Source organism: Acomys russatus, chromosome 4, assembly GCF_903995435.1.
Source record: "Acomys russatus chromosome 4, mAcoRus1.1, whole genome shotgun sequence".
In the NCBI taxonomy this organism is placed as follows: domain Eukaryota; kingdom Metazoa; phylum Chordata; class Mammalia; order Rodentia; family Muridae; genus Acomys; species Acomys russatus.
In genome coordinates this window covers 14,235,515-14,257,455 of record NC_067140.1, presented here as the reverse complement: position 1 = coordinate 14,257,455, position 21,941 = coordinate 14,235,515, and the positions used below count along the sequence as shown (strand labels likewise).

Below are 21,941 nucleotides of genomic sequence, written 5' to 3'. Positions count from 1 at the left end.
AACATTGATTTCTGACCTTGGCCACAGGCTCCGGTTGTGGTAGACTAAAGAGACTTCCTCCTGGTGTCATCCTGGGATAATCCCAGCCAAAGCCTGTTCGCAGTCCAGCCCGGCAAAACCAAGTTCCTCTCGGGCTGCTGCAGACTCCTTCGGGAGCTACTTTAAGGGCTCCCAGAACCCCTTTCAGTCCTCGCCCCCTAGCCTGGGGCAGCTGGGTACTCATCAGTCCAGCACCTCTTTAATGAGCAGCTCCTTGAGGCTGGGGGGTGGGGTAGGGGTGAGGCCTGCCTCCTGGAGCGCCTGAAGCTGAGCCTCGGACTGCCGCTTGTCCAGACCCAGGCGCCAGGAGAGCCGGACATGCGCCTCGAGAAAGGGTGCCAGGAAAGGATGGGGTCTCTTGTCCCCCAGCAGCTGCAGAGCCTTCTCACTACAAGCTCTCGCCTCCCCAGGATCCTCCAGTTCCTGGTGGCACACAGCCAACCCAGCCAGAGTCAGCAGGGGGCGGTCTAGGCCAGAAGGGGTGCCCAACTGGGTCTGCAGCTGCCAAGCGTTGGCCCACAGGGCCAGAGCCTCGCGATAAAGGCCCGTACAGGTGAGGCTCTGCGCCCGCCGCAACTCGGGCAGCAGGAAGAAGTCCTGTAGGTCTGGAGCCTGGCGTAACTCAGGCACTGCCTGCAGGTGGCCCAAAAACTGTTCAAAGGCCCTGCTACGGCGGGCAATGGTTTCTGCAGTAAAGTTCCGGCGCAGGCGCTTACGAGGGAAGGAGATGGCAGCCATGGGGCCCCGGAATTGCCGCTGCAGGTTTCTGTGCAGCCTCTCAAAGTCCGAGTAGCGGCGAGAAATCTGGGCTGGTTGGCGATCTGGTGGCCCTGGGCCCATCACGGCGAGGGTGTAGAGCTGTAGGGAAGGTGCAAGTCAGGGCTGATGTAAAACATCTGTGGGTCCCTCCCTCCCTTCCACAGTGCGGGGGCTGGGGGGTTCTGCCTCTTCCACCTCACCTCTTCCCCCTGGGATTGCCTAGGAGGGAGGAAGATGCTGGCCAGTGACCCGAAACACAAGCCCCTCTTACCTGAGGCTCCTCTGAAATGACCCAGGCCCAAGGCAGCACAGGGGGAAAGAAAGACAGAAATGCGCTTGAGTGAGATGAAGTCCAGACCCATCTTTTGGGCCTCTGAGCCAATCTGAGAACTGTGTGCCACGCTGATACATAGCTGTCCCTACATTACTGGCCAATCTCGTTTTTTGTTTTGTTTTGTTATTTTTGAGACAGGGTTTCTCTGTGTAGTCTTGGCTGTCCTGGAATCACCCTGTAGACCAGACTAGCTTCCGAACACACGAGATTCGCCCGCCTCTGCCTCCCAGGTGCTGGGATTAAAGGCGTGTGCCACCACCACCCGGCATGGCCAAGCTCTTTCAAACTAGACCAAAGGATAGGTCTTCTGACAGCCACAGCAGCAAAAAGTATGAGTTCATTGGACCAGGAAGCCCAAGTCAGCTTCCTTCCTGTGACCTCAGGCAAAGCAGGAACCCAACATCTGCCTCTGCCCTAGTGAAAAGTTGCTGGGTCAGGGTCATTGTTTGCTCCGGTATGGAATTTACGAGTATTGGTGCTCAAGGTTTTTAGGTGGCACACACTGAGGTATACTGCGTCAGCAGCAGGGCTTCCAGATTGTGTTCCATTCCTTTTTGGGACAACCTCAGTGTGTCCCAAGATGGCCTCTAATTCACCAATTGTCTGGTCCAGCCTCCTGAATGGTAAAATTAAAGGAATGTGTCACCATGCCTAGTCCCTTTAATTCTTTTTGGTGTGTGTGTGTGTGTGTGTGTGTGTGTGTGTGTGTGTGTGTGTTTGTTGTTGTGTTTGGGCACACATATCTGAGCAGGATGCCATAGCTTACAGATGGGGGTTAGAGGAAAACTTTCAGGATTTGGTTCTCATCTTCCATCTTGGGAATGAGGACTAAGCTCAGGTCATCAGGTCATGACAAGTGCTGGGCTGTTTTGCTGGCAAGACTGAGTTTTGGTTTTTGGAGATAGTCTCATGGGTCCTGGCTGACACTACAGGAATACCACAACCCAGTGTGTGCAGAACTGGAGATGGAAGCCAGGGCTTTCCTGTATGCTTGCCAACCATGCAAGCTATACCTCCGGTTCCCTGTAGGACAGTCCAGGGGCTTTGTAGCCCAGGCTAGCCTTGAACTCTTGGTGACCCTCTTGCCTCATCCCCAAGTGCTGGGATTACAGGCATAAGTCACCATGAATGGTTTTTCTCCTCCTAGTCTTTATTTTGAGATGGGGGCAGGTATCTCTTTGTTTTCTTGGTGGCTTTGACATCCTAGGTAAGGTGATCTTCCTGCCTTGGCTTTCTAAGTAGCCGGCACTACAGTCATGTGCTGCCATGCCTTTATCTTTTTGTAAACATAGATCGGTACTTCTTTTTTCTTTCTCTCTTTTTTAAATGTATTTATTTTGTATACAGTGTTTTGCCTGCACATACACCCACAGGCCAGAAGAGGGCACCAGATCTCATTCTAGATGGTTGCTGCGAGTTGAACTCAGGACCTTTGGAAGAGCATCCAGTGCTCTTAACCTCTGAGCCATCTCTCCAGCCCATGCATAGATCGGTACTTCTTACACGATTCATCTTTATTTTTAGGAAAGAGGCAGAAATGTCAGTTGAGAGCACTCTTCAGGAAACAGCATTTGGCAGGATCTAATGAACCCTGGGCCTTCTAGGCATGCTGTACCACTGAGTGACACCTTCAGCCTCAAACTATGCGTTTCTGGGGCTTTGCTTGTGTTAGGTAAGCATATATAGGCAAGCTACAATCTCCAGCCCCTACAACACCCTGCCTCCACTTTTTGAGATGGGTTCTCTTTTTTTTTTTTTTTTTTTTTTTTTGATTTTTTGAGACAGGGTTTCTCTGTGTAGCCTTGGCCATCCTGGACTCACTTTGTAGACCAGGCTGGCCTCGAACTCACAGTGATCCACCTGCCTCTGCCTCCCAAGTGCTGGGATTAAAGGCGTGCACCACCACGCCCGGCTCCTGAGATGGGTTCTCTTGTAGCCCTGACTGCCTCAAACATGGTATGTAGTTGAAGATGAACTCCTCCTGATCCTCATCTCTTTACACATTAGACATGCACTTCACCATGCCTAGCTTTGTGTGTGTGTGTGTGTGTGTGTGTGTGTTTTTCACACACATGTTACTGTGAGATAGGATCTCATTAAATTGCCTGGGATTGCCTTAAATTCACTATGTAGCAAAAGCAAGCCTCAAACGTATGACCTCAGCCTCCCAAGAAGATGGGGTTACAGGCCTGAACCAATGGCCTGGCAGCCTCTATACTTTTTAGCTTCTCTTTTCACAAGTAGTGCTATAAAGGTGGCTTTTAAATTTATTTTTAGAAAAAGAGGGTTCCTTTAAAGAACAATGTTATGAGAGGAGGGGTGAGGCAGGAAGATTGAATACAGGATTTACACAGGAAGTTCAAGGCCACCCTGGGGTACTTAGACTCTGTCTCAAAATAAACATCAAAAAGATGATTGAGGGGACTGGGTATAATCCCAGCACTTGGGAGGCAGAGGCAGGTGGATCTCTGTGAGTTCCAGGCCAGCCTGGTCTATAAAGTGAGTCCAGGACAGCCAAGGCTACACAGAGAAACCCTGTCTTGAAAAGCCAAAAAAGAAAGAAAGAGAAAGAAAAAGAAAAAGAGGATTGAGAGGCTGGAGAGATGGCTCAGAGGTTAAGAACATTGGCTGTTCTTCCAGAGGTCCTGAGTTCAATTCCCAGCAACCTCATGCTGTGATCTGGTGCCCTCTTCTGGCCGGCAGGAGTACATGCAGGCAGAACAATGTATACATAATAAATAAATCTTAGAAGCTGGGTGTGGTGGCACACACCTTAATCCCAGCACTCAGGAGGCAGAGGCAGGCAGATCTCTGCGTTTGAGGCCAGCCTGGTCTACAGAGGACATCCAAGGCTACACAGAGAAACCATGTCTCACAAAAACAAAAAACAAAAAACAAAACCACTGAGTTGCCCAAGCATGCTCAAGGCCCAGGTTTCATACCACCCTGCCCCTCATAAGTTAGGCAAAAGGTGGTACAAGTTACATTTTATTTTTAGTTGTATGTGGCATGAAGTGTTATGTATGAGCTATATTTGTGCACATTTGCCACGCTATCATATGGAGGTCAGATCAACTTTGGGGGAGTCAGTTCTGTCCGTTCATGGGCTCTGGGGATCAAACTCAGGTTGTCAGGCAAGTGTTTTTACCCAGTGAGCACTTCCCTGGGGCACTAACAACATTTTAACCGAGAGAGAAACTGTTAGGATGTAACTGTTCCTGCTTGGTAAACACTAACCCAGACAACTATTAACCACAGACAGGAGAAACCAGAGTGAGGATTAGCCGGGACTGATGAGGATTCATGCCAAGCTGCTAATGCTTAAACCCGCACCTGCCAAACTGGGCGTGGTGGCGCACGCCTTTAATTCCAGCACTCAGGAGGCAGAGGCAGGAGGATCACTGGGAGTTCGAGGCCAGCCTGGTCTACAAAGTGAGTCCAGAATGGCCAAGGCTACACAGAGAAACCCTGTCTCAAAAAACCAAAAACAAAACAAAACAAAAAACCCTGCACCTGCCAGTGTTCCATGTTAAAGGGCTACCCAGCATGCCCAGACCCTTTTCTCAAATGTATCCAAAGGAACTGCAAATAAATAGTACTGTTATCCCAGTTAGGTTTACCTGGTCTTTCGTCTTTTGAAGGGTCACAGTGCATTAAAAAACAAACAATGGGGGCTGGAGAGATGGCTCGTGGTTAAGAACACTCACTACTCAAGCCGGGCATGGTGGCACACGCCTTTAATCCCAGCACTCGGGAGGCAGAGGCAGGCGGATCGCTTTGAGTTTGAGGCCAGCCTGGTCTACAAAGTGAGTCCAGGATGGCCGAGGCTACACAGAGAAACCCTGTCTCGGGGGAAAAAAGAAAAACACTCGCTACTCTTTCCAGAAGTCCTGAGTTCAATTCCAGGCACCCACATGGCAGCTCACAGCTGTCTGTAACTCCAGTTCCAGAGGATGCCACACCCTGTCACAGACACACATGCAGTCAAAACACCAATGCAAATAAAAAATAAAAACAAAACAAAAACATTTTACACCCCTCAATTCTGTAATATTCAAACATACTGACTAGATAATGTTTTCTTTTTCTCCCAGGCTGGCTTTGAACTCCTGACCAAAGTAGTCCTGCCTCCATCTCCCAGGTAGTGGGCATATAAGCCCACCTGCCAGGCCTCACTCTTTTCTTTTTGTTTCTTTTGTTTTGGGACAGGGTTTCTCTGTGTAGCCTTGGCTGTCTTCGACTCTCTTTGTAGACCAGGCTGGCCTCAAACTCACAGTGATCCTCCTGCCTCTGCCTCCCTAGTACTGGGACTAAAGGCGTGCACCACCATGCCCAGCTTCTTTTCTTGTTTTCTACATTTATTAACCGCCCCTAAGAAAAGCCATTTCCCACAGGACACACTGTAGAAGAGCTACTCTGCAGAGGGCCCTTTATGTTTATAGCTTGAGTTTTAAAGTCTTAACATGTTAATTCTTTGAGAATTTCATATGTGTATACAGTACACTCTGAACATATTTACTCCTCCCCCCTCCCCCTACTTTTATTTTTGATATTTTTGCCAAAGACCATTTTATATCCATTTATTTTACCTGACACTTGTAATGATCCACCAGGATAGATAACAGTGGTTATAGTTGTTGGGGCTCAGCTGTAGTTCGGTGGCAGAGCACTTCCTAACGTGCGCGAGGCCATGGGTTCCATCCGAAGCACCAAAGCATGGTGTGACTGCTCTTTTGTCAACCGCCCTGAGTGCTTGCCCTGTACCTCATGCTGGACCAAGTACTTCTCCATTGAGGCGTCACTTAACCTTCATCAAGGCACCGCAAGGAAGGTGTCTGTCAGCTGAGGGAGCAGGCCCCAAGAGCAGGTGGAGGGCACAAAGACTGGCCGGGACACCTGATTCTAAAACCCTCACTCTTGACCCCCCAGGAGAAGAAATACGGAGACATGGGGTGGCCCTTGTCCAGAGGAAGTGTCTTCATTTTCTAGATACAGGAGTGAACAGAGGATGGCCCCCGCCGTTCCTTGCACCACCTGGGTCTCCAGTGTCACCCCCATTCTTTTCTGAGGAAGCTGCTCTCTGCTGACTTCCCCACCCTAAAGCTCTGGAGCACTTGCCACTTAAGATCGGATCATCAGGGGCTAGGGGCATGTAGCTCAGTGGTACAGCATCTACGTAGCATGCGTAGGATTAGATTCTTAACAAGATATAAAGCATCATCTATCAGTCCCTGCACAGAGTGGAAGAGTCACACCATGGGTGTGGCCCGTATTACCAAGGCAACAGAGAGGGGTGGAGAGCCCCAAATATGGGACAGGGCTCCAGGCCCCTGTCTTGCTGAGTCAGAGGTAAAGGAGGGTGTGAAGATGAGGGACAGGCAAGCTGGGAGTTGCCACTGCCAGGACTGGCTAGCTTAGATGGCTTGGAGGGAGCAGGGCCTGTCACATCTCTCTCTCTGCCAGTCTCTCTGCTTCTCAGCAAGGAAACACCGGGTCTAAATCTGGCTCCATACTGCTCTTTACTCAACTCCTTAGCCCTGATGGCACTGGAGGCAGGAATGCTGGAGCACGGATTCATCGGGAGGCTGCAGCAGGGTCTGGATGCCTGACATTGCCAATTTAAAGCTGACCAAGAATACAGGCTGAATGAATATCTCTTATCCAAAGTGCCTAGGACCAGAAATAGCTCAGGTTTTGGAATATTCGCATATATACAATGAGATTTCTTAGAAATGGGACCCAAGTCTAAATACAAGAGCATTACAATAAAAAAAAAAAAAAAAAGCTGGGCGTGGTGGCGTACACCGCTCCAGAAGTTTGAGGCCAGCCTGGTCTACAAAGAAAGTTCAGACCAACCAAGACTACACAGAGAAACCCTGTCTTGAAAAACAAACAAACAAATAAACAACAACAAACCATCATTTGCAATAGGATCTCATGTCTTCCAGGAGACTGGCCTTGAACTTATGTAGCTGGGTCTGATCTTGAACTCCTGATCCTCCTCTTCCAAGTGCTGGGACCACAGGTGCGTGCCACTATACCACATTCATGCAGTGCTGGGCAAGCACTACCAACTGAACATTACATCTTGGCTCCTGAAACTCGTATTTTATATGTACTTTATATTTACAGCCTAAAGGTAGTTTGGGTTTTTTGTTCTTATGTAGCCCAAAATGGCCTTGCTATGTATCTGGACTAACCTTAAACTCTTTTTTTTTTTTCTTAAAGAGGCAGGCTTATTTGTTTTTAAGATTTATTTACTTACTATGTATACAGTATACAGTATTCTGACTACCTGTATGCCTGCACACCAGAAGAGGGCACCAGTTCTTATTACAGATGGTTATGAGCCACTACATGGTTTCTGGGAATTGAACTCAGGACCTTTGGAAGAACAGCCAGTGCTCTTAACCTCTGAGCCATCTCTCCAGCCCTGGCCTTAAACTCTTGATACTTTTTTTTTTTTTTTAATTTCTTGTGTATCCAATGTTTTGTCTGCATGTACACCTGCACACCAGAAGAAGGCACCAGATTTCATTATAGATGGTTGCAAGCCACCACGTGGTTGCTGGGAATTGAACTCAGGACCTTTGGAAGAGCAGGCAGTGCTCTTAACCTTTGAGCCATCTCTCCAGCTCACCAAACTCTTAGTGGTACTTTTGCCTCTACTTCCCAACTGCACTATCACACTCAGCTCTAATTACAGGGGTTTGGGATAAAGCCCAGAGTTCTTGAGCATGATAGACAAGTAGCTGTAACAATGAGAATATTCCCGCCGGGCGTGGTGGCGCACGCCTTTAATCCCAGCACTCGGGAGGCAGAGGCAGGCGGATTGCTGTGAGTTCGAGGCCAGCCTGGTCTACAAAGTGAGTCTGGGACAGTCAAGGCTACACAGAGAAACCCTGTCTCAAAAAACCACTAAAAAAAAAAAAAAAAAAAAAAAAAAAAAAAAAAAAAGAATATTCCCATTTGGTGTTTGGCTTTTTTTTTTTTTTTTTTTTGACAGGATTTAGATGTATGGCTTTAGCCCAGGTTAGCCTTGAACTTGTGGCAGTCTCATTACCTCAGCTTTTCAAGTCCTTATGCAATATTTTTGTTGTTGTTGTTGTTGTTGCTGTTTGTTTTTTGAGACAGGGTTTCTCTGTGTGTAGCCTTCCTGTCCTGGGCTCACTTTGTAAACCAGGCTGGCCTCGAACTCACAGAGATCCACCTGTCTCTGTCTCCAGGGTGCTGGAATTACAGGTGTGCGCCACCACCACCCAGCTCCTTATGCAATATTTTTTTTAATGGGTCTACATTTTGAGCCCACATCACATGAAGTTAGGCATGGAATTTTCCACTTGTGGCATCATGTTGACACTCAAATGCTGTGGACTCTCAAGCATTTCAGATTAGGTAATTTGAAACTATATCGCTACCATTTTAATATTTCACAATGCCGGACAGTGCTTCAGACACTTGTGCCTGGTCTTACTTACATCCTGTTATAATCTTATGCAGTTTCCTACTGCTCAAATGAGGAAGGGGGGGCAAAGGTTATAGAACCCACCCAAGGTGAAGCCACTGGTGGACTATATGGGATGTGATTCAAAGTTGACTCGCATCCAAAGTGCATTTCCTTAATCCTGGGTCACCATACTCTGTGGAGCTGCAGTTGACAAAAAAATCCACTGGGTACAGGACAGCGCGCGCACACACACACACCAGTTCTCTTAACCTCAAAACTAGGGCAGAGCTGGGCGTGGTGGTGGATGCCTTTAAAACCAGCACTCGGGAGGCAGAGGCAGAGACAGGTGGATCACCTTGAGTTTAAGGCCAATCCTGGTCTACAAAGTGAGTCCAGGACAACCAAGGCTACACAGAGAGACCCTGTCTAGAAAAACAAAACAAAGAGCCGGGCGTGGTGGCGCACGCCTTTAATCCCAGCACTCGGGAGGCAGAGGCAGGTGGATCGCTGTGAGTTCGAGGCCAGCCTGGTCTGCAAAGTGAGTCCAGGACAGCCAAGGCTACACAGAGAAACCTTGTCTCGAAAACAACAACAACAAAAAACAAAAACAAAAACAACAACAACAAAAAAAACTAGGACAGGGGCAGCTCCTTAAGGCCACTTTTTCAGTTTCAGAGAAAGAAGTCATTTGCCTGAGGACTTGTTCAATGTACACCCCTCCTCTTATCTGGGCTCAGTACCCCCAGGTGTAAAATAAGGACAGCCATTTCTAACTGCATAGCTACACCCCCAGAGAGCTGTGTACTTCAGCAACACTTCTAGACCCTGCTCAAGGGTTCCTGGAACCTCACTCACCACGTACTTGGAGGGAGGGTCCTTGACAACATTGGCGCTGGTCACCTCAAAAAGCAGCCGCTGTGGAACTAGGGTGTTCCGAGACTTCTTCCAGAAATCCTGTAGCTGCCGGGCCAGGGGTTGACTGCCCCGTTGTCCATCAGGTGGAGGACTTCGTTCTGCACAAGCACATGACCAGTCTTATTAAGGGGCTGGCTAGCGCCACAGTTAACGTAAACAAAATGCCATGACCTCATTCACTAGCGCGAGATGGGCTTTATCCCAGCGCTTGGCTTACAGCAGACGATGCTAAAATCTCCACCCAAAGCAGCTAGCGCAGCATACATTTGTTTCCCTGATCCTGTGCATTTAAGATCCACAAAAAACCCCAGACGGGGTGATTCCCATGGTGTTGTGACACAAGGTCACACTGCCAAAAGGTGCCTGAAAGAGCTTAAAGTGTCAAGAGTTTAGGGAATAACTCAGAGTCCCCGGGATGCTCTCGGAACGCGTCCAGCGGGGAGGCCTAACCGAGCCCTGGGGATTCCTGTCTCTGTCCTCCCGCACTCGCCTGCGTCTTCTCCCGAAGTCCCGTCCCCGGAGGCTAGCGAGTCGGGGCCCGCCTCGTCGTCGTCCTCTTCGTCGTCGTCCGGGTCATCCTCTGCACTAGTGAAGCTGAGGGTGCCGCTGAGGCGGGAGGACAGGCCCTCGGCGTCGTCGTCCTCCAGCTCGGAGCTCTCAGGGAACTGCTCGGCCTCTGGGCCCGCCGCCGCCTCCCCCGGGCCATCGCTAGCCAGGGCGTGTCGCAGCCGGTGCAGGAGCCGCGAGGCCATGGCACCCAGCGGGGAGCGCGCCACGCTGGGTCCAGGGCCGAAGAGGGAGGGGACCCCCGCCGGGAGAGGGGGCCCGGGGGCGTGTCAGGGGGCGTGGCGCAAGAGGCCACGCCCGGCGGCGGTGGCCGGTAGGGACGTGCTGGAGGACAGCCTGTACCCAGTTCCTCCTGCAGGCCAGGACGCGCCTCCACCCACCGAGTCCCAAGTGCGTTTGGGGAGGGCTCCCGGGATTCGGTGCAGCGGCCTGCGGCGGCTTTAAGAAGCTCTCGGCCCAGGCCGCTGCCCCGAGCCGCCCGCTCCGGGAGCTGCTGTACTCCTAGGCTCCTATCTTCTGGAAGGGCGTGGAGAGCAGCCGGGAGAGCCAGGCCTCCCCCCAAAACTGTCCCTGATCGGGCTGGCCGCGCCCCCTCCTGCGCTCGCCCCAGCCCTCCCTTACACCCTGGGACAGCCCCAAGCTTTCCCTCTAGTTTCTATACAGTGCTGTATAGCTTTACAGTGTAATTTTGCAGTATTTGGGAGCTCGGCTCTTCCTTGAGAGAAGCTTGAAATCTGCCCTCGCCCATCCTAGGTTTTCTCATCTAAAACAAGAATACTAATACTATATTACATTTTCAGCTCTTGTAAGAACCTCAGTCCAGTGCCTGGTGTGAGCGTCCTAGGCCTTTCCAGTTTTGTTTGAGCGTCACCTATGGGGAGTAGTCAGAAAAACAGACCCAGGGAGGCTGTTACTTGTCCAAGGTTGCAGAGTTTGCCAGAAATTTCTAGTGTGGCGTCCTTGAGCCGACATATTTTTCCACGTGCGCAGGGTCGGTCAGCTAATCGCTGTAGCTCTTAGAGAACTGCAGTTTTTCTTTTACTGCAGGATAGCAGTAGTCAAGAAAACGATGGTTGATCCCTGTCGCAAGCCTAGATGTCAGGCCTAGCAAGGCAGATTCATCAGCCAGTTAGACAATAAAACAAGGTATCTCAAAGGTCAAGCATGGCTGCACTGTGCGCATGCCTGTAACACCAGCACTCGCGAGGAAGAAGGTAGAAAGATCTCTCTCTGAGTTCAAGGAGGAGGCAGAGGTAGAAGGATCTCTGTAAGTTTAAGGCTAGCCTTGTCTACGAGGTGAGCTCCAGGACAGCCAGAGTTACATGGAGAGATCCTGTCTCGAGATAAGGTATCTCACACAGTCTCTTACCCACTTTCAGGGCACAAAAAGGCAGGTGGGAGATACTTTTGAATGGAAAGGCCTTTCTGACCTTTATTTCCGTTTTTTTAGGACTCATGGTGTCCTGTTGTAAGCAATTCCATACACGGTCCCATGTCGATCACAAAGGAGGCAATTAATTATAAGGCCTACGTAGTGACCTTTAACGCCAGCACTGAGGAAGCAGAGGCAGGCAGATCTTCGTAAGTTCGAGGCCAACCTGGTCTACAAAGCAAATCCAGGACAGCCAAGGCTACACACAGAAACCCTGTCTTGAAAAACTGAAGGGTGTGGGGAGTGGGGGGGGGGGGGGAAGGAGGCAGTTACTGGGCAGTAATAGTTTATTTTTAGTATGAAGAAACAGAGGATGGAGCTCAAGAGATGGCTTAGTGGTTGAAAGTGTGTGTGTGTGTGTGCGTGTGTGTGTGTGTGTGTGTGTGTGTGTATTTTTTTAAATCAAAATGAAGCTTTTTTTTTTTAAAGTTTGTGTATACCATGCTCTGCCTGCATGTACACCTGCAGGCCAAAAGAGGGCAACAGATCACATTATAGATGGCTGTGAACAGTCAGCAGTCTTAACCTGTGAGCCATCTCTCCAGCCCGAAAGTGCATACTGTTTTTGTGGAGGACCAGAACTCGATTTCCAGCACCCACAGCTGGCAGCTTATATCTGCCAATAACTCCAGGGGATCCAATGCCCTCTTCTGGCCTCCAACGGTACCTGCACACATGTGCACAAAACCCAAATATACATACACACACAATTAAAAATAGGATAAATCACGCCTTTAATCCCAGCACTCGGGAGGCAGAGGCAGGCGGATCACTGTGAGTTCGAGGCCAGCCTGGTCTACAGAGTGAGTCCAGGATGGCCAAGGCTACACAGAGAAACCCTGTCTCGAAAAAAAAAAAAAAAAGATAAATCTTAGAAAAAAGCCAGGCATGGTGGTGCACACTTTTAATCTCAGCACTTGGGAGCCAGCCAGGTGGATCCCTGTGAGTTCAAGGCCAGCCTGGTCAGCATAGCAAGCTCTGGACCAACCAGGGTGACGTAATGAATCCTGAGAGAAGTGGGGTGGTTCTCCCACCTGGTGGGGAGCAAGGGAGCTGTGATTTAAGCTTGCCAGTAATTTCAAGCTCTAACTGCTCTGTATTTGCTTACAGGCAGATGTGGGACAAAAAAAAAAAGACATTTCACACATGGCTTATTATTAACTTGCCACGTAAGTCTGGGTGCATAGCTGAGGGTCAGCCAGGCATGCTCATGCATGCCTGTAATCCCAGCAGGCTGAGGCAGGAGGATCATAAGTTTCAAGGCTTAACTCAAAACAACAACAACTAAATGAACAGGAAGAAAGGAAGAAAAAAGTAAGGAAGGAAGGAAGAAAGAAAGAGCGATGTTTATGATATCACAGGTAGAAGTCTGGTCTGTTTGGACAGGCAGGGTGGCCCAGCATGCCTGCCACTGTGGCACTTGGGAGGCTGAGGCAGGAGGATTGCAAGTTAGAGGGCAACCTGAACTATGCAGTGAGGCCCTGTTTCAAGAAACAAAAGCAAAAAACCATAAAAACAATATCTTCCCATCCCCCTTCCCAAATAAGTGGGCCAGTGAGATGGCTCAGTGGGTAAAGGTGCCCTCCAGGAGGCCTGGCAACCCAATTTCAATTCCGGGGATCCGAATGGTGGAGGGAGGAAGAGAACCAACTTCTGCAAGTTGTCCTCTGACCACCACATGTGCACTGTGGTATTCAGTGCGCGCACATGCACGCGCGCGCGCGCGCGCACACACACACACACACACACATTCAGAGCACTCATTTTATTTTTTGAGACATTGTCTATCTTTGTAGTTTTGACTATCCTGAAACTCGCTCTGTAGACCAGGCTGGCCTAAAACTCAGAGAAATCCTCCTGCCTCTGCCTCTCAAGTGCTGAGATTAAAAGCATGGGCCACCTTGTTAGAAGGACTCTGCTGTTTAAGGCTGTAGTCCTACCTGTCTGTTTGAGCTCAGCATTAGGACTCCCTCTCCCCAGCAGGGCCTCTGGCTTGCTGCCTGACTCCATCCGGAGGGTGTCTTTAGACAGAGATGCCCCTAACAACATTTGATATATGGTCCTTGACACAGCTCCTTGCTAGGTCTCCCCTCCCTGCGCCTATAGGATAATTAGGTACTGTGCTCCCATTCACATGATAGGAGCATGTTGTCAAATGCAAAATAAGCATCCTAAAAGCACCTGGTTTCAACCAAATATGGACACCTATCCTGGAAGCCCCTCCCCCACAACTCCCCAAGGGCTATATAGCCTTTGTTGTCCTGATTAAAGTTGAACTAGCAGTTGGTGGTGGTGGTGCACACCTTTCTTTTTTTTTTAATTTTAATTTTTATTTTTTTTATTTTTCGAGACAGGGTTTCTCTGTGTAGCCTTGACTGTCCTGGACTCACTTTGTAGACCAGGCTGGCCTCGAACTCACAGCGATCCGCCTGCCTCTGCCTCCCGAGTGCTGGGATTAAAGGCGTGCACCACCACGCCCAGCCCTTTTTTCTTTCTTTCTTTTTTTTTTTTTAATATTTATTTATTATTATGTATACAGTGCTCTGCCTGCATGCACATCTACAGAAGAGGGCACCAGATCACATCATAGATGGTTGTGAGCCACCATGTGGTTGCTGGGAATTGAACTCAGGACCTCTGGAAGAGCAGTCAGTGCTCTTCTGAGCCACCTCTCCAGCCCTCATCTTTTTCTAAGATGTATCCAAGGCTGACTAACTCCTTATGCGGCTGAAGGTGGCGTTGAATGCCCATTTTCCTACCACCATTTCCAGACTAAAGCTACCACACTTTAAAAAAAAAAAAAAAAAATATATATATATATATATATATATATATATATATATATATATATATATATATATATCATTTATTTTTATGTATATGAGTGCTCTATCTGTGTATGCCTGCATACCAGTAGGGGGCATCATATCACATTATAGATGGTTTTGAGGCACCATGTGGTTGCTGGGAATTGAACTCACTCAGGACCTCTGGAAGAACAGTGCTCTCTCCTAACCACTGAGCCATCTCTCTAGCCCCTCACACTTAAAAAAAAAAATTATTAGGATTGCCTACCTCAGCTGTGATGTGGTACAGTGTGGAGGTCAGAGGACAACTTTTGGAAGCAGTTTCTCTTCCTGAACCACATGGCACGGTGGTGGGAGAGAAGGGATACAGGAAGACGTGATTTGAAAGTTGAGGAAGGTGACAGGAAACTTCTAGCGTGTGCGAACTCCTGCTATTCATAAAGGGTGGTATTATGGTTTTTAAGTCTGACCAGAGGGGAGCACAGTGCAAGGTGAGAAGACGAGAAGAGAGAGTGGACTGAGACCCGGGGCAGCTATGGTCTCCTTTGGCTCTACTTAGGGCCTTGGTTCTTACTGTTTCTCCAAATGGGCATAGGAACAAGTGAGTGAGGGCTGTAGCTAAGGGCTACCTCCCTTCTTTGCAGAGACAAGTGATCCCAGTGTGCATGGCCCAAGTTGGATGCCCCTGAGTGTCATGCCATGGTCCTCTGCTTGGCCTGGGGAGGCCTTATTTAGCCTGGCTCCTCCTGAGCTTTCTTGGGAATGTCTAAAAATAGGGGAAGAGTGCAGCCCAGTTGCCCCTGTCCATCTGCCTTCCTTGGAGTCTGGTCCGCCACTCCCTGGCCTCAGCCTTCCTTGTCTCCACATTCTTTCTATTGATTTAGTAACTGTCCATGAGCCTTGCCTACCTCACTGCTTAGCGTGGACCCTGTGGATTCTCAGCGTGCGTTCCCTTAGGACTACTTCTAACACCCCCCCACATCCCTCCGTAATACATTTACACTCACACTACAGAGGATCAGCGGAACTCTTGGAAAGGCGCAGCTGCCCCTTTTCCTGTTTTCATAAATATATATGCATTTATGAATATTGCATGTTGCAAGCTTACATCCAAACCCCAAGGATTTCACAATAGAAACGAAACCGAAACAACTACATTGCTAAATGAGCTTTTTGCTCCTAGAGACGAAGCCCCCAGGGCTGGGCATGGAGTTCAGTGGGTAGAGCCCGTGCTTGCCTAGCATGTACCAATCTCTGCTCTCAACTCTTAACTTTGCATGATGACGGACGTGCAAAATCCCAGCATTGGGAGATAGAGGCTGGAGGACAAGGAAGTTGAAGGTCATCCTCAGCTACATAGTGAATTTGAGGCTAGCCTGAGCTACGTCAGATCTTGTCTCCAAAAAAAAAAAAGATAATAGTAATAAAAGAAAGATACAGGAAAAAATGAACCCTCAGCCTCTAATCCTCTGCGACACAGTAAGTAGAACACCCACACTCTTGATTTTACAGAGGCAGTTGAAGTTCTTGATATACTATGTCCATGAAAAAGAAAACAGCTGTCTTTTTATTACTTAGAGAACCTTTGTTTTGTTTTGTTGTTTTTCCAGACAGGGTTTCTCTGTGTAGCCTTGGCTGTCCTGGACTCATTTTGTAGACCAGGCTGGCTTTGAACCCACAGCGATCCACCTGCCTCTGCCTCCCGAGTGCTGGGATTAAAGGCGTGGGCCACCACACCCAGCAGAACCTATCTTTTTCACCAAAAAGAGGGTTCCAAATGCCTTTCCCTGGATAGACATACCTTAATGGAAGAACACTTTTTTCCCTCCAATGTTCATTTCTCCTCCCAATGCAAGCCCTGCTCTCATTGCTCTTACACTTTTTCTAGACGGGTCCCCAGAGTCATGGTTGTCCTAACGTTTCCACAGTAAAGGTTAAATGATAAGAACTGTGAAGGCTGGGGCTCAGCGGTTAAGAGCACTTTCTGCTCTTCCAGAGGCGACTCCCTACTGTAAGGATCCAATGTCGTCTTCTGACCTCTAGGTGAGCACAAATGTAGGCTGTTTCTTAACAATTAAACTTTATTATACAACCCAACTAGCTTACACAAGAGGGAAAAAAGGTTAAAGGGAAAAAAGAGTGAATCTTCCAGTATCCGTTCCACGGGACGTTTCCCTAGGTGTCTCTGGCCTGCGTGCTGGTCCAGCCTGTTTGCTGATCCACGTGCACTCAAGCCGGATCTGAACCTGTGTGAAGGGCAGTCTCCTTCTCCCATTGAGGGTTGATTAGAAAAACAATAGTCCAGGTGGAGTCCCCAGGTCCACTTCCTGAATTCCAGGCCCAGGATGGCTCCACCCAGTCTATCTCAAGGTTAATCTAAGGGTAAAGCCCGCCAAGATGGTTTTCACCTGTGACAAAGCTTACAGTCTTCTACCCCCCCCCACACACATGCATACGTGCTCACACAGACATACATGCAGACAAAACACCCATACACATTTTTTTATAAATTAATTTTTAAAAGAATTACCAAGGCCAGACATGTAACTCAGTTGGTAGAGAGTGCCTTATAGCACACACAAAGCCCCAGCTCGAATTCCCACCCAGTACTGCATAAATCTAGTGGGCCTATAGTCTCATTGATTTGGGAGACTAAGGCAAGAGAGTTGCTTGAGGGCAGGAGTTCAAGGACAGTCCAGTTGACTGAGGAGACTCTTTTTTTGTTTTGTTTTTCGAAACAGGGTTTCTCTGCGTAGCCTTGGCCATCCTGGACTCACTTTGTAGACCAGGTTGGCCTCAAACTCAAAGAGATCTGCCTGCCTCTGTTTCCCAAGTGCTGGGATTAAAGGTGTGTGCCACCATGCCCGGCTCCAGAGGAGACTTTTTTTTGCAAAATAAATCAAAGGACTTGAACAGGGCTTGGTGGCATATACCTGTAAAGTCCAGCACTCTGGAGAGGGGAGGCAGGAGGATTAGAACCTCAGAGCTAAGTTCAGCTACATAAGGAGTTCAAGGCCTGTCTGGGATACAGGAGATCTGGCCCCCAAAGGGGAGCGGGGAGTATTTCTTTATCAACCTGTATGACTTATGCTTTAGTCAGATGGCGATAATAATAGTTACCACTTCAACAGGAAGAACCCTAGATGAGATCATACGGTCAAGAGGCTCAGCATAGTGCGCGGACAGGTTGTGGGAGTTCAGTAAGTGGTGGCCTAGGTATCACTTCTCCCACTTGGGCCAAGCATCATCCCTAGGCCCCTAATACCAGCTAGGTGACTTATTCATCAGGGTTCGCATTTGCCATTTCTATCTTGGAGGAAGGTGTGCTTTGAGGGGCCTCACCACCTGCCCACAGTCACATGGCTCAGAGGAAGAAGCGGGTCTTGAATCTTGGACTTCAAGCCTGGGCTTTTCCCATTTTACTGATTTCATTCTGAAAATCCTCCCCATTTTGAAGCAAGTATACTGGGGGGGGGGGGGTGGAGGGTGGGGAAAGGAGCTCCCTAAGACAGTGGAGCAGGGCGGGCCCTCCTCCCAGGAATCTAGAAGGACGTCAGAGCCTGCCACCTGCTCAGAGGCTTAAATTTCCCTGCAGAGGCCCTTGGCTAAATTAGGTAATGGGCTAGGACTCTTGGAAGGGTGGGGCTTACTGACCCCTGGATCTGATTGGTCAGGGGATCCAGTTTTGGGGAGGAGGGAGGAGGGAAGAGAGGATGCCCCTACAAATCCTGGGGGCTAGAGAGATCTGGGGCATCTTTGGGTGGTGAAGTGCGGAGGAGACCCACAGCAGAGGAGTGCCAGTCACCAGCAACCATGGTAAGGACAAGAAGGGTCCTCGCTCTTTTGTTCGCAGGACATCTGAAGGTGGGAGATAAGGATTGCTGGAACCCAGGTCCTGTGGAGACATCCCGGGAAGACTGTGACTTCTCTTGGGTGGGGGAGGGCTGGTCGGTCGGAATATCCCAGGAATTGATCCTTAAGGCTTGTGACTTCTTGGCTACCTTCTGAGGCTTTAGACAGTGCTATTGTGCAGCTAGAGCTGGGTGGAAAGGGCCTCAGCCGGTCTGCTTCATAGGAAAGATGCCCTCCCCCCATGACAGGAAAGAGTCATCCTGCAAGGCCAACACACTGTAGGCTTCATAGGCCCAGGCAAGTCTGTGGCAGGCAGAGAGGGAAAGTGCCCCTCTAAGAACCCCGAGGATTATGGTCAGTCGGGGTGGGTGACAGGCCAGAGGTAGAGGCCCTGACCATCCACAGACACGAAGGCTGTTCTGGGGCTGCTGTTTTCTTCTGTGTCTCCTCTCCCCACTTCACTTGAAGGAGTAATTGGACTCCAGACACCAGCTGCCATAGCCCATGCCCAACTAAAAATAGCCTCTCCTCCTGGGTCAGGCCAAGGGATGGAGGAGGGATGGAGGATCTGGGCCAGCTGGCTGAAGGATGCCTTGGAGCTGGTCACCCCTTCCTCACCACCAGCTCAAGTCTGAAGCCCTGGCCCAGATGGCCTAGCTTGGGCGCCACCTGGGAAATGTCTCAGAGACCTTACTTTCAGTGTCACATGTGGCATTCCGCACGTGTAAATCCAGAACTTAGAGAATGGAGAACTTGGGGCCAGCCTGATTTCTATCATGAGTTCCAGGCCAGTCTGAGATACACAGCAAGACTATCTAAAACCAAAACAAGAACATTGAAACAGGACAGAATTTTCTTATTTTCACACCAAGGCAAGGGCCCATCTCATTTGACATAGTGTGAGAGGTTTACACCTCTGCCAACACTCGGAGGCGAAGCTGCCAGTCCCCTCTTGTAGTCTCAGCATCTGGCCATTTGGCAGAAATCCCGTGACTTCGCATTTCATGATTTAGTTCAGGACAAATATTTATTGACCAACTGGTCAAGTAGCAGGCAGCATTGGGAGGTAGGGGAAACTAGAAAAATCATCCTTGAATGGTGCTAACACATTCAAAGCCTCTCTCACCCCTGATTTCATACTATCTCCGCAAAGGCGTGACTTGCCAAAGGTCACTGCTGGGATGTGGGGCTTCCTGACTGGCTCTCTGAGAAGTCGCAGAGCCTGTGGGATGGGCACTGGCAGGTACCCAGGAGGTGCTGCAGGTTTGGAGTAGTTCCAAGGCCCTGGGGGCACTTCCTAATACAAGGGGTGGTGGAGGAGAATGAGGCTGGGGCGAGAACCGGCCCTTCTGCTCTCTGATTCTCTCCCGTTGTTTTCTACAGACGGACCAACAGGCTGAGGCCAGGTCCTACCTCAGCGAGGAGATGATCGCTGGTGAGTGAGAGTGGACCCTTGGGGGAGAATAGGTGTGAGTGAGGCTGGCGATCCATTGGCCTCACCCATCCCTCCTTCCTTCTCTCTCTGGTAGAGTTCAAGGCCGCCTTCGACATGTTTGACGCTGATGGTGGCGGGGACATCAGCGTTAAAGAGCTGGGCACTGTCATGAGGATGCTAGGGCAGACACCCACCAAAGAGGAACTGGACGCCATCATTGAGGAGGTGGATGAGGATGGTGAGTTGGGTCCTTCCGGGCAGGGTAGGCCGGGGTAGAGGATGGGGCGGCAAGCTCAGGGTACACTGGACTAAGCGCGGCCCCCTCCTCCTTGCAGGCAGCGGTACCATCGACTTTGAGGAGTTCTTGGTCATGATGGTGCGCCAGATGAAAGAGGATGCGAAGGGGAAGAGCGAAGAGGAGCTGGCAGAGTGTTTCCGCATCTTTGACAGGTGCTTGGGGCTTCTGGGATCACCGGCATGGGATGCTGTTCTGAGGCGAAGGAGCAGGCTGGTCAGGGTGGGGTTGTGACCCTGTGTCCTGCTCTGTCCCTCCCTCCCAAAGGAACGCAGACGGCTACATTGATGCTGAGGAGCTGGCTGAGATTTTCCGGGCGTCTGGGGAGCATGTGACAGATGAGGAGATCGAATCCCTGATGAAGGACGGCGATAAGAATAATGACGGCCGCATTGACTTCGACGGTGAGGGCCAGCGGGTGCTCTTGGCTTTGTGGGTGGGGCTGGGCATAGCCTAAGTTCCTGCCCACTCTTCTGAGGGCCCTTAGGATGCTCCGGCAGCTTTTATCCAGTAATTACTAAGGCACCCTTTTGCGAGCGGGGAGCCCTGGCCAGCTCTCTGCCCCGGGAGTGGTACCCTTGACCTGGTCCCTTTTCTCCGTAGAGTTCCTGAAGATGATGGAAGGCGTTCAGTAAGGAGCCGGCCTTCTCTTCCATCCAGATTGCAGGTCCCCTGGGCGTGGGCAACTAACTCTACTCTTGCCTTCCCCGCCCCACCTGAGAAGGTCTGCTCCGTCGTGCTTTGTGGCTGGAAGGAATAAAGCTGACAATGTAAAGCTGGCCTGGCTGACCAGGGGACTGATTGAAGGCAAGGGATCTTAGGGATGTCTGGCTGGTTTGGCGCCCAGAGCGGTCCACGAAGCTGTCGGGAATGAAAAGGAGCAGAGTCACCCGAGCCTGAGCGTTGGGCCGCGGAGTGCTGGGCTGAGTTTAACCGGTTTTGCAGGTTCGCAACCGACTCCAGGCAGCTGGGGCTGGCTGTGAGCAGCATGGCAAGTGGGCCCGCACTTGCACCTGGTGCTGGAAGAGGGCGGGGCCTCAGGGTGAGCCGGCGGCCGGTGGAGCGAAGGCACCTAGGACCGATAGGGTGAGGGTGTGCGGCAGCGGAACTCAGGAAGGGCGACGCTTCTTCCCCCCACTCCCCCTCACCATTTCTGGAACCTCTTGGATTTTGGGTGTGCTATATTTACCCTCTGCGGGCTGCATGCAGGCGCAGAGCTGGAAAGGAGCATCCTTCTTGCCCCGGACCCCCATCTCCCTGCCTTCAGCCTCCTCCAGAGGGCCAAGGGCATGGCCTAGCTGAAATGAAATCCTATCCCAAGGAGGTAGGGTGACGTTCTTCTCACCCTAAGAATGCCTTTCCCTTTTTATGAACCCAGCAGATTCGTCAAACCACACATCCCAGCTAAGATCCCATCTCCTCCCTGGATCCCAACCCCTACTGGTTCAGACAACGCCATTAACCCTTCCTACAACTCAGTAGCTACCGAGCTGGTGCTGAGTCTGGTACCTTAGCCTGACAGTCAGGTTACTTGGGTTTGAATCCTCACTGCCTGTGGCAAATTCAACCTCTCTGTGCCTCAGTTTCCTCAAGTGTAAAACGAAGATCACGAATATTTACTGGGGGACAGGAATTCAAGAATTCTTGTGTGTAAGGTGCTGAGAATAGCTCGTGACACATAGCAAGTGTCATTTGGTAAATGCTGGCCCTTACTTGGTTCTGGAGATGGAGCCAAGGGGAATGAATTCTAGGCAAATGCTTTGCCACTAAGGGACACACACACACACACACACACACACACACACACACACACACACACACATTATATAGCACATGTATCTTTGGCTATTATTATTATTATTATTTTGGGTTTTCGAGACAGGGTTTCTCTGTGTAATAGCCCTGGCTATCCTGGACTCACTTTGTAGACTAGGCTGGCCTTGAACTCACAGAGATCCGCCTGTCTCTGTCTCCCGAGGTGCTGGGATTAAAGACAGGCAGCACCACAGCCTGGCTTTCTTTCTTTCTTTCTTTTTTGAGACAGGGTTTCTTTGAGTAG

The 21,941-nt window shown here is 50.0% G+C and overlaps 2 protein-coding genes across 5 annotated transcripts; one reads left to right on the top strand and one right to left on the bottom strand.

Annotated features, from left to right (window-relative positions):
- Positions 1 to 2: 2 nt before the first annotated feature.
- Snx21 (sorting nexin family member 21) lies at positions 3 to 10,582 on the bottom strand. Of its 4 annotated transcripts, none has more exons than XM_051143779.1 (3): positions 9,985 to 10,582; positions 9,435 to 9,592; positions 3 to 897 (listed from the first exon to the last, which is right to left on the bottom strand). In XM_051143779.1, the coding sequence occupies exons 1-3, from the start codon at positions 10,244 to 10,246 to the stop codon at positions 223 to 225; spliced, it is 1,095 nt and encodes a 364-aa protein (XP_050999736.1). In that variant the 5' UTR covers positions 10,247 to 10,582; the 3' UTR covers positions 3 to 222. The 4 variants fall into 4 exon arrangements, with proteins under 4 accessions (XP_050999736.1, XP_050999737.1, XP_050999739.1 ...); XM_051143782.1 differs by having other exon boundaries at positions 741 to 897; positions 9,442 to 9,592; positions 9,985 to 10,315; XM_051143781.1 differs by lacking the exon at positions 3 to 897 and adding an exon at positions 8,880 to 9,005 and having other exon boundaries at positions 9,985 to 10,315.
- Positions 10,583 to 17,978: 7,396 nt separating this feature from the next.
- Positions 17,979 to 20,661, top strand: Tnnc2 (troponin C2, fast skeletal type). Its single transcript, XM_051144959.1, has 6 exons — positions 17,979 to 18,116; positions 19,536 to 19,587; positions 19,682 to 19,825; positions 19,923 to 20,037; positions 20,150 to 20,286; positions 20,486 to 20,661. The coding sequence occupies exons 1-6, from the start codon at positions 18,114 to 18,116 to the stop codon at positions 20,515 to 20,517; spliced, it is 483 nt and encodes a 160-aa protein (XP_051000916.1). The 5' UTR covers positions 17,979 to 18,113; the 3' UTR covers positions 20,518 to 20,661.
- Positions 20,662 to 21,941: the final 1,280 nt, after the last annotated feature.